Raw genomic sequence first — 12,614 nt, 5'->3', positions numbered from 1 at the left:
AAACGTTTGCATTTATTTTTCATACAAATATCTTGATGTAGTGGCCAATGAGCCTATTTATCACATTTACAGATTAACAGTAAAATATCATAATTGTTTATAGTTTTCAATTAATGTAAACACCACAAAAACAAGTAAAGGCTTATAGTATTGTATAGATGATAAATCTTAAAATACAACACAGCTACATTAATGACTCTAGTTTTCTATCACTGAAACTGTGTGAAGTGATGATCTGTACAAAGCTACACTACAACAGCATCACTTCCTGGGTGTGTCCTTCTAGAGACGTGTAAAGTTCAGCACATACAGCACTATTATACAGAATCCTCACAGAGCTGTGTTCAGAAATGGATCAACTATACAACTTACTGTACATAGTGAGATACATACCACTGATTCTCACTCTAGTTACAGGTCATTTATTTATCTGTTTATTCATTTTTGATGATATTATGATATTTAATCAGCTTTGTTAATGGTTTGCTCAACCTATTGCTGGTTATATATCGTCATATTGTGTAAGTTGAGTATGTACCTTGTTTTGTTTGTTTGTAATTGAAGAATTAAAAATATAATAATAATAATAATAATAATAATAATAATAATAATAATAATAATAATAATTGCTTTTCTCTCTAAACAACAGTTTGTTGATTTGTGAAAAATATTGTTGTTTTAAAAGATACTGTATTTCCCTAGTTTACTCAGTTACATTAGATAGACAGTTTTTCAGAAAAGTCCACAGAGCCAGTTCTGAATTTAATGAAAGCAGCTGAGGCTCTGTACAGAAGTTCAGAAATGACTATTTGTTGTTCTAATTTGTGAATTTCAAGAAAAAAGACTTGTTTGTTAAAGTTTTTCTCTTTTCTCCAGAAGATGGCGTAGTGAGTTATCTTATTGTGGGCCAAATACAAGGACCCTGCTCACATCCCCAAGAATGTAGACTTCTGTGATTATAAATACTTCTTTGCAAAATAATATCGACTCTATCTGTTGTTTAATCCTACATACACAGTACTAGGCCTATAGGTACAGTAGGCCTATACGTACAATTTTATTACAAATGTGTGAACTACACTGATCAGGCATAACATTATGACCAGCTGCATAATATTGTGTTGGTCCTCCGTTTTCTGCCAAAAAAGCCCATCATGCACTGTGTATTCTGACACCTTTCTATCAGAATCAGTATTAACCTCTTCAGCAACTTGAGTAACAGTAGCTCATCTGTTGGATCAGATCACACGGGCCAGCCTTCGCTCCCCACGTGCATCAATAAGCCTTGGCCGCCCATGACACTGTCGCCAGTTTATCACTGTTCCTTGCTTGGACCACTTTTGATAGATACTGACCACTGCAGACCGGGAACACCCCACAAGAGCTGCAGTTTTGGAGATAGACAGTTTTGCTCTAATGCAATCGTCCAGCCATCAAAATTTGACCTCACGCTTGCCCATTTTTCCTGCTTCTAACACATTAACTTGTTCAAAATGTTCACTTGGGGCCTAATATATCCAACCCACTAACAGGTGCCATGATGAGGAGATCATCAGTGTCATTCTCTTCACCTGTCACTGGTCATAAAGTTATGCCTGATTGGTGTAAATTAATATTATATTTTTATTATTATTATATTTTACAGCTGCACTGAATAAAATGGGATCTGGACAGATTCTCTTATCATAGGATAAGGTAAATACTCCACCCTTTCTTTATAAACACAGTTTCATGTTTAAATGACCAATCAGCAGATATGAGATCAAGTCAACTAGTTTTACAAAGTGGTTTTATTAAGCAATGAGTTAAATGGCAATAAAGAATAATAGATAACAGAAAGAAAAGAGGCTGGTTTGTTCCACACCTCATGAAATACCACCTTATGAAATGTAATCATATTCAATAAACATGCTTTATCACAACAATCAAGTACCCTAAAATTCAAACACCACTTATAAAATATATATATATATATATTTAAAAAACAAAAATATTTACTCATTTTAATTATTGCAACATTTTTATGAAGTAGAATTTTTTCCTGCTGTCAGTTTTTGTTTGTTTATTATGTAAACAGCTTCAGCACAGTTTCCCAAACAAGGCTTAATGTAAAGCCAGGATGTTTCACTGTCATCAACACTGGAGACACTGTCATGTGATGCTGGGGGGTGGAGCTTCCTGAACATTTATCATGTTAATATATTAGAGTACAGAAAGAGCTTTTTCATTCAGCTAAAACCAGTCATCATGTTCACTGTTATATTCATGTGTCTGTGGCTTTCACTAGGTGAGTTAACACCTTTTGTTAGTTTAGATATTATGTATTGTTTATTAATTGTCTGGTGTTATAGAAAGCATGATTTCTGTGTGTAATTCTGGCTTGATTGTGTAAAACTTTATGTTCTCTTCTCTATGACAGGTGACTCCATGGCAGATTCAATAAAGCCACTTTCCACTCAGAATGTTGTAGATGAAGGTGATGATGTTACTCTGTCCTGTGAATATGTAACAAGTGCTACAGACTTCTCCCTGCAGTGGTACAGGCAATATCCAAAATCTAAACCTGAGTTCCTTCTTTATATTTACAAAACTGGAGATCTAAGTGAAAACCGTCCCCCAAGAATGAATGCTACACTTAAAGATAAGAAAGTGGATCTGATCATCTCCTCTGCTGCTGTATCAGACTCTGCACTATATTACTGTGCTCTGGTGCCCACAGTGACAGGAAATCCAGCTGCACTGTACAAAAACCTTCACACTGTTTTGTTATACTCAAGGCAGTTCTGCTGGTGACATTCCTTTACTCCTAAGTGAAATTTATAATTAAATTAGAAGTGCATTAAAGACAAGGCATGGCTCCACATTTATCACCTTGAACTGTATATATCATCTAACACCAATCACACAGACCAGCAACAAGGTAATGAGAAAAACCTCCAGAACTAAGGAATGAGTTTTAGGCTTCACAGGAAATAAGAATTAGACCTCACATGCTTTGTCGCTTCTGCTGTGATGGAGTATATCTGAAATTTAACACTGCAATGTGTGTGATTTAAAGTTTTGTTGCTTCATTTTATGTGTGTACTTTAATCTGTTTGTGTTAAAGCATTACACAGGAAACCTGCTCTCCACATAGCATTATCTCTACAGATGGTATAACCACTACAGAACAATTCCTGGTATTTTTACACAAGTGACTAGAACTGCCTCATTTATTAGTGCATCATTAGTTTTCTGATCTTTTGCACAGTGTTCAGTGTGAGAAACATCAATTCAATTCAATCTGAACTCTGAACACTGTTCCAAACACAGAGACCACAGATTATCAGATATGCTCTTGTCATGTAATGGAGTGCAAGCAGAGACTCTGGTAAAAAGTGTGGAGTAAAGACAGAATTATCTTTTAAATGTTTTGAATGGTTTAAAGTAATATAAATTCTCAAAATAGACCTACACAAAGCAGAAAGAAAGAATAATAACATCAATAACATCAAATCCCCCAAACTGTTATTGTACAATAAAATAAAACTGAATTCTTAAAAAAGTTTTTCGTGTGCTAATGAGACGCAGAAAGTCACGTGACACTTCCGCATGTCCTAATTAGCATATCACAACAATGACGGATTCTTATAGAAGAAAAAAGTCAGTGAAAAAGAGTCTTTGTTACATGACAGTTGTCTTCAAGCTACTTTGTTTCTGCTCACTCCCAATTTAAACTCACATGACACTGCATAATTGTTCATTTACTGAAAGCTTAATGCAGGCTAATTTATTCCAAATCAGAGTAACTGGTATGCATTGCATGCTCTGGTGTCTGCAAACACGGGTAGCTGCAAACGAGACCATATCACACCAATGTTACGCTCCCTGCACTGGCTGCCAGTCTGATATCGAATTGATTACAAAATTCTGTTATTTGTCTATAAAGCTCTTAACAACTTAGCTCCAAGATATCTCTCCGATTTACTCACCACTTACAATCCTGCTCGGTCACTTAGATCCCAAGATGGTCATCTTTTGTGAATACCATGGTCTCGCCTGTAACGCAGGGGAGACAGAGCCTTCGCAGTAGCTGGTCCTAAGCTGTGGAACAGCCTGCCATCACCCATTAGAACTGCTTCCACGTTAGCTGAATTCAAATCGATGTTAAAAACGCATCTCTTTTCTTCTGCTTTTAATTGTTTGTAATGTGTATGTGTTTTCCTGCTTTCATCCTTTTTATTTTTGTACAGCACTTTGGCAAACTAAGGTTGAATTGAAATGTGCTTTAGAAATAAAATTGAATTGAAAATTGAATTAAATTGATGTATACAGATGTCGGCGCTTTGGTATTTAAATGCATGTGTTGTACTTCACAGAATGTCCACCAGGTGGCACATGGTACACCTCTGGCCTGAGCACATTATACAGTATAATCACTCAAAGTTTGCTATGTAGTCTTCATACTCTTGTTAAATACGCTTGTAATTTATCACGTTACATTAAAAAGTGTCCAGTAAATTTGTTAACTGCACATGTAATGTAGTGATTGTGAGAAAACATCCACAATACATTCTGAAAGACATAAACACAGTTTCTAAAGTATATATTTTAATACTTTAATACATATATAATAATATTTACATTTTAAATGAATATGTATAAATTTACCCGTGACTGTGTGAGTGTAAAGCTGCGAAGTATTTTATGTGCTTTGTAAATACTTAATTGCGCTGGTGTTGTCCTGCCATTTGCACATAACTTGTTTTTGTTCAACTTTAAAGATGCCTGTGCAAAGATAAAAATTAAAATGGAAAACCTCTTCAGATTAAAGTCATTATAATGCAAAATTTAACTGGTAGTTATTCCAGAAAAAAAGTCAAACTAAATATAATTGTGACAAAGTAGTAATATTTCACGAACAACGTTAACACTATGAGAATAACGTAAAAATCACGAGATTCGTAGCAATAAGGGATTAAATTCGCGATATTTTGAGAATAATGTCATTATTTACATTAACATGTTTAGAGTGATGAATAATATATTAGGCCTATTTGTGTATAGTGAAATTAAGGTATTAATAAAACGACTTATGCATATGCATAAAAGTGCATAAAAATGAAACTTGACTCATTGCATGCACATCCATCTGTTTTAATAATAAGGTAGGTATAACTTATCTGCTTTCAACATTACTCCAAACACGTTGATGTATATGGCCTTATAAATAAAACATTACAACTTAATCCCTACAGTATATTGCATGAGTTTAATACTGTTGCATGAAGTCAAACACATTAAATGACGTGCTTGGAAACGGAATTTCTCTCAGAAGCAGATTAAAACAAGCAACAAAGAAAGTAAACGTGTGGAATTCATATTTAACATTTTCAGCTGTGAGTTTTCAATGTCATAACTTCATGGTTAAAAAGTTTAAAAAGTTAGTATGAAAGGTTAAAGTATTGTAAGTTATTGTGTCTTTTGAGACACAGCCCTGACCTCTAACTCCAAAAGATATGTTTAAGAGGTGAAGTCAGATGCACTGATTCTCACTCTAGTTACAGGTAATTCATTTTAATCAGTTTACCAAAAGTTTTAATTCTTACAATCATATTTAATGAGTTAATTAGTTGCATTAATTAATAACCATGTTTTTTATTATTCATCCAGTCATTTCTTTATTTCTTAAGTCAATATTAATAAAACGTATAAACCAGTATAAATGAAGATTCTAAAACCACATCAAAGATCCTTCCTTTACCAACCTGTTATCAGAAAACCACAGACACAAACAATGTTTGTGGTAATTCTGTGGCATAAATCAATAAATAAAAAAGTAGTAAAGTATATATATATATAGTTACTTAAATGGTTTGAGGAAATCGATGGCCTTAAATAGTTTGAGTTGACAGAACACAAACTGATAAAGTTAGTCTTGATTAATTTGAGTTCAGTCAACTCAAACCATTTAAGGCAATCGGTTTCCTCAAACCAAAAAAAAGCAGCCCAAAAAGCAGCATCAGAGCACTGACCCAGGATTTTGAAGACATCACCATGTCATCTTCAAGGACAATCAAGACATACAAACAAAAAAAACAAAGAGGCAAAACAAAATTAATACCAGTGGATCCCATTAGAATGAACTAAACCTTATAATTACAACATAACAAGCCTCTGCAAATAGTGCAGATCATGTTCATGACTTTGGAGTATGAGCTTTACATATGACAATGATATAAACATACAGAAAACAATGCACATCAAATTTAGATATTATATTTAGATAATGTGTTTAATGTGTGTGTTGAACCATGTTAATATTTTAGTAAAGTCTAAATCAAAGTAATTTTTGAAGCTTGAAAATCATAGCTCCAGTTTTGTTCTTTGGTCACTACACTTAATTAACCCTACTGAATAAAATCAGATGGAAAAATATTTGAAGTGAACTGGAACAGCGATTTAGTCCAGGAACTCTATGGAACTCTGTATGGGAAGGCTATACAAAGAAATGCAAAAAAATACTAAATATATACATTATATAATATTAATTATAGTTCAGAAGTTTATTTATTAATGTTATTAATAAATAAATTACCTTCAATTACCTTATAAACGAAAAAGAAGAGCAAAAAGATGGTTTAGTGAGTTATCTTATTGTGGGTCAGGTGCTAGGACTCTGCTCACACTTGTAGATGAAGGTGATGATGTTAATCTGATAAAATCGGTCCGTAGGATGAAGATGATAACATTGTCAGTAAGGAAACAGACACTTTCTTATGAGTCAAGCAGTCATTATGTTTGGCTTTAATTGTACAAACAATATCCTAACATTTTATTTCGGGGGCCCCTCTGTGCCACCAATATCACTAATTATAACTAATTATTGTCATTTTGTATAATAATCATTGTCCATTGACAGATATCAAAAAAAAGACGATGTCATTTCATGTACTCTTGGGGGCCCCCTGGTGGCTACGGGGCCCTAAGCAGCCGCTTAGTTCGCTTATGCCTTGGGCATAACCACTTCCTGACTCAGTATCTGACAGTCAATATTACTAATGTAATGTTGTATAATATTTAGGAATGATCATAAAATTATCAAAACTTCTGCAGATTTCTGCAATATAAATAAAATATTTTATTTTATTTCATTTTTAAATGGACGGGTTTTAAGCTGTAGCTGGGCTGGAAATCTTAGGTCCAATCCGGAAATCACTGGTTACTATGGTTACCGCGTCCTGCGGGGAGAAAGAGCTCCTTCTGACAACACTCAGCCCCTCACGGTAGGACGATCTTTATCCTTTAATGTCACACTGATTTTACAATAAATATACAATAAACAATAAATATACAATATAATATAACATAATATACAATACAATGTAATATTTACCCCAGTAGTAGGACACTTTTAAGAACCCTGTGTTACTTCCTCTGCTCTGATAACTCACAGCGGCAGGGTAGCAGTTCGTTAGTTCAGTGTTCGAAAAAACGGATGAGACGGACAAAGTTAGCCGATGCATGCCATTTAACTTCCCTCAGAATTTACTCCCGGATGGAATAACTTACATGAACTCTAAAATAAATAGCAAATAAGCTTTTATTTCTCTGCTTTCCAAACTAGATGAACCGCGAGCGCGCACACACTTCTGAGCACATTGTTCCGCACTACTCAATGAAGGTGTTCTTTCCAACACCATCGTAATCCAGGGTAGGCCTTTCCATCGCTCTCCGACAAACTCACTTATTCTTAGAATGGATTAAAAAATGGGGAATTCACGAAGATGGGTAAATTGTGACCATGAAGGGATGCTGATGGTCAGCAAATATGCTCAAATAGGGTTTGGTTTTCAAGAGACGATTGATTTGTGCCATTGATGGCCAAGAACATATTCCAAACACCTCCACCATCTACATGGACTGTCTCCACATTTAAAAAATTCCCTTGATCATTATACCAGCTCTGCTTGCAGGGACTCACTAAATAAAAGTATTAACAATGACAACAATGTAATCCAGGGTAAGACCTACCTTCGTCCTCCGACACCCTAACTTATCCGTGGAATAGATTACACAACGTGGTGAGTTTACAAAGATGGGTAAATTGTGGCCTTGAAGGGATGCTCTTGGATAGCAAAGATGCTCAAATAGGCTTTGGCTTTCAAGGGGTGATTGATTTGTGTTGCGGATCAGAAGGCCCCCTGGACTAATCCGCGTACCCCAGCCTGACTCCACTGATTCAGGTATCCTTAACTGGTTAACAGTTTACAACATTAAAAGTCGTCTGGAAATGACCAAGCCTACAAACACTATCATGTGTAGATAATCCCATGGCAGTAGGAAACTGCGGATTGACTTTTAATCTATGAATCCTTGGTCCAATATTAAAATGACATCCATTTAGAACACACCTGTTGTCAGTTGCTAGCCCTTACCTGTGGGGGTATAGCTCAGTGGTAGAGCATTTGACTGCAGATCAAGAGGTCCCTGGTTCAAATCCTGGTGCCCCCTGCTGGGCTTGCTTTGCAGTACCTTTAACCCTCTGGGGTCTGAGGCCTTTTTGAAGACCTGCAGTGAATCGGGGCTCTTCTTAAATTTTTGTGAATTTCAAAGCTTTACCAATGTAGTAGCTAATACATTTCAACTTATTTACATAGAGCACAAACTGGGCTTTCATAATATGGCGGATGTAAGTATGTTAGATTCATGTGTGACTTTTAAGCTTATGTCAAATTACATATACACAAAAATAGAATTTTGAACTCTAGCAGAAAAAACAGTGAAAATGGAGAATAAACAAACCTTGCAGATTGTTTTGAACACAGGACTGAGTTCATGAAAGTCTTGGGTGTGGGCCCATAGAAAAATAGCTAAATTATAACACTCAGAAAGACCTTTTATTTGGGGTAAAGTGACTGATGTGCCTAACTTTTTTCAACAGAGCCTCTGTTTCACTGAATAATCAATGACTATTTATGAATATGTAAGACCTATTGACACCTGGCTCAGGTGACACCAGGTTTCCCCAGGACTCCTATTGATATCTCAGCTGTTCGCACCTATACATTCAGATTCCTCCTACAAAAACAGGGTACACTGAGGCCAGGTTTTGTTGAGAGAAACAAAAAATAAAGCATGGTTTCTGAAATTTTCATTGAAATGCAATTCTTTTAGAACATTTGCTAAAAGGCATATTCACAACCACATTGAAGCCATTCACAGACAACTATGTTGGTTTTCTGGGATACTATTATATTATTTGTTTTAAATTTTGTCTGCTTAGCAAAAGTTTCCACTGTTTATGACAGAAATAAAGCTGTTCATATCGTGCTATTTTTTTGGGGTGATCTGAGTATATGATGACTGGAATACAGCTGCTCACATCGGCATGCGCTTTCACTTTTATTTAGCGTTTATTTAGTGAGTATATATTTGTGCTATGTTGTTTTTCTGTGGTACTATTATTGATTTTACATTTCGTCTGCTTAGCAAAAGTTGCCACGGTTTATGACTGAAATAAAGCTGTTCACATCGGTGCACACTTTCTGACTTTCTGACAGCTTTATTTCAGTCATTATATACTCAGATCACAAAGAGTGGAAGATTTTTTTTGGTTTGTTTCTTCATTCAAGCCCTTTTTTTCTGTTAGACACGGGCACGCATTAGCACATCACTCCCCACAAACAACACAGCAATTAGCATTTACTTCCATCTGAATAGAGTCGTTTACATAAATCCGGCATGTGAATGGAGCGCTAAGTGCGGGGGCGGGGCTCCGGTGAGTGTGGAGACGAGAATTTGACATACCTTTGCTTTTTATTTTTAACATTAATTTAATAACAAACATTTGGCAATAACCTTTTTGGAAAGACAACCGTCTACCGTTTGTGTGCATGTTTTTTTCTGGGTTGCTACAATATAATTTCATTTACAAAAACACTTTCAAAGAGAAAAAAAGTGATTGGCATCGTTGACAATGCCGTCAACCCCAGAGGGTTAAATCGCTCAACCTGTCCATCTGACTGAGGTCAGAAAGGTGTTGTGCAGGTTTTGTCAATGTCTAGCAACTCAAACATGCTCTGGAAGACCTCCGATTCAAAATTGGTGCCTTGGTCACTATGGAGTGTAAGTGGTGCCCCATAACGGCAGACCGATGTGCATGTGCGACACCAAAGTGAAACATCTATCTCGCATTTGGTACCAACAATATCTGGTCCGCAACCGAGACAGTGTTCGCTCCACACCGAAATGTCCACCCACTGGCTCCTCGTGCATCTGGCGCATTACATCTTCCCAGAAAACTCGTGGCAGGATTATCTGGGGACAAAACTCAGGGCCCTCATTCAGGTACAGTCTTTGCCACTGGCTTCAGTAGGCTTTTGTTGCTGGGCCATAGGGGGACACATTCTCCCTGGAAGGTCGCCCAGGGCGATGAACAACTTTGAAGTCATACTACCCAAGCTTCTCGAGCCATCTGGCCAATTGTCCCTCTGGTTCTCTCATCCTCAGGAGCCAGTGTAAGCTACTATGGTCTGTGTGTACAGTGAAGGATCTGCCCAGCATGTACTGATGAAAATGTGCTGTGAACTCCACCACAGCTAAAAGTTCTCTACATGTGGTGTAGTAATTCTGCTCAGTTGGCGTCAGACTCCAACTCCCATATGCTAGTACACGTTCTTCCCCTTGCTGTAATTGAGAAAGCACAGCTCTGATTCCGAAATTGCTAGCATCTGTGTCCAGAACAAGATCACCACTGTCCATAGGGTAGCCAAGGATTGGGGTGGTAGTGAGCAGCTTCTTTAACTCATCAAATGCCTGTTGGCTCTCAGGGGTCCAGTGAAATCGGGCATGTTTCCTCAACAGGTTGTGAAGGGGCTTTGCAACTGCAGCAAAATCTTTGACAAACCGCCTGTAGGAGGATGCGAGACCCACAAATTGTCGAACTTCGGGAACACTCACGGGCTGTGGCCATTCTCAAATTTTCTGCACCTTCTCTGGGTCGGCGGCTATACCATGCTCTGAGATGACGTGGCCAAGGTAGACTACCTGGCAGCAGAAGAGACAACATTTGGCGGGTTTCAGCTTCAGGTTCGCTTGGCACAGCCTTTTGAACACCTGTGCCAGCCGCTGGAGCATTTCCTTTACATTCCTGCCCAGGACGATGATGTCGTCTAGGTATACCAGGCAGATTTCCCACTGCCTTCCAGCAAAGACACGGTCCATTAATCGCTGGAACGTCACCGGAGCATTGCAAAGGCCAAACGGCATGATGTTCCACTCAAACAGCTCCTTCCTGCTGTAGAACGCAGCTGCCTGTCTCACCTGTGGGGTCAACTCCACTTGCCAGTACCCGGAAGCAAGATCCAATATGCTAAACCATTTTGCCATGGACAGTGTGTCTAGTGTGTCTTGGATTCTTGGGATCAGATAGACGTCTTTTACAGTGCGCTCGTTTAGTGCCCTGTAGTCTACACATAGTCGGTACGTTTGATCTTTCTTTCGTACCATTACAATGGGTGAAGCCCAGCGGCTATTACTTTGGGAGGCTAAACCAGCATCTAGACTCTGTTGGATCTGCTCATCGGCACTTTGCTGTTTTCAAATGCCATTCGATGCAGTTGCTGTTTCACAGGCGAACCAGGCTGGATTTTAATGTCATGTTGGTACATGCCATCTTCAGTGTATAATGCAATAAAAAGACTACTGATGGCTCAGTAACAATGAGGAAATCTCCAGAACTAAGGACTGAGTTTTAGGCTTTGCAGGATATAAGAATTAGACTCACATGCTTTGTCACTTCTGTTGTGATGGAGTATATCTGTGTAATTTAACACTGCATTGTTTTGTCACTTCATTTTATATGCCGTGTATACTTTCATTTGTTTGTATTAAAGCTTTACACAGGAAACCTGCTCTCCACATAACATTATCTCTACAGATGGTATAACCACAACAGACCAGTCACTAGAACTGCCTTATTTTTCAGTGCATCATTTGTTTTCTGCTCTTGTGCACAGTGTTCAGTGGGAGAAAGTTCAATTCAATTCAGTTTTCTTTATTTAATCCCCTGATATGACAGAAAGTATATCATGTGAATTGATAGATTTTTTAAAATCCGATACAGTTTAAATGTTGAGATTTATGGCTGTTTTCAACAATTGTTTCCTTTTTGTTTTTACTTTTTGGTTTATTAATAAATAACTAAAGTTACTAATGAATAAATTATTGCTTTTCATTTAGTAATGTTATTGTTATTATATAAAAAATACAAAAACTATTATATGCACAAATACAAACTCTGCAGCATTTCAGATAGAAATACATTGGGAATTATAAATCCATCACACACTACCCAGTGCTGTAAATGAAATGTAAATATTAGATCTAATATAAAACAATGTGTGGATGTCTAGAAAAAAATGAACCATGTCAAGTGTATAAACATGTATACATATGAATATATAAAGGGATGTAGTTTCTTTACAGTTTATATGATTTATTGTAACAAATGTTTATTTATCTATTCAGACAGTCATTATGCATGTAAACACAACTGCATGTTACTTTGCTGCATGTGAGCTAAGACAATGTCCTTTTACAAAACACTGAGTCATGATTGAGTATGATTGTAT

At 36.9% G+C, this 12,614-nt stretch overlaps 1 non-coding gene and 1 gene segment (V, D, J or C); both read left to right on the top strand.

Annotated features, from left to right (window-relative positions):
* Positions 1-2,247: 2,247 nt before the first annotated feature.
* On the top strand, positions 2,248-2,793 carry LOC131349991 (T cell receptor alpha variable 20-like). The segment is given in 2 exon segments: positions 2,248-2,287; positions 2,420-2,793. Coding segments are annotated over 2 exon segments (414 nt in total).
* Positions 2,794-8,421: 5,628 nt separating this feature from the next.
* On the top strand, positions 8,422-8,493 carry trnac-gca (transfer RNA cysteine (anticodon GCA)). The gene has a single exon. It is a non-coding gene; the product is annotated as a tRNA-Cys (tRNA).
* Positions 8,494-12,614: the final 4,121 nt, after the last annotated feature.

Source organism: Hemibagrus wyckioides, unplaced genomic scaffold (genome assembly GCF_019097595.1).
Source record: "Hemibagrus wyckioides isolate EC202008001 unplaced genomic scaffold, SWU_Hwy_1.0 Contig2, whole genome shotgun sequence".
NCBI lineage: Eukaryota > Metazoa > Chordata > Actinopteri > Siluriformes > Bagridae > Hemibagrus > Hemibagrus wyckioides.
This window is presented reverse-complemented; position numbering and strand designations above follow the sequence as displayed.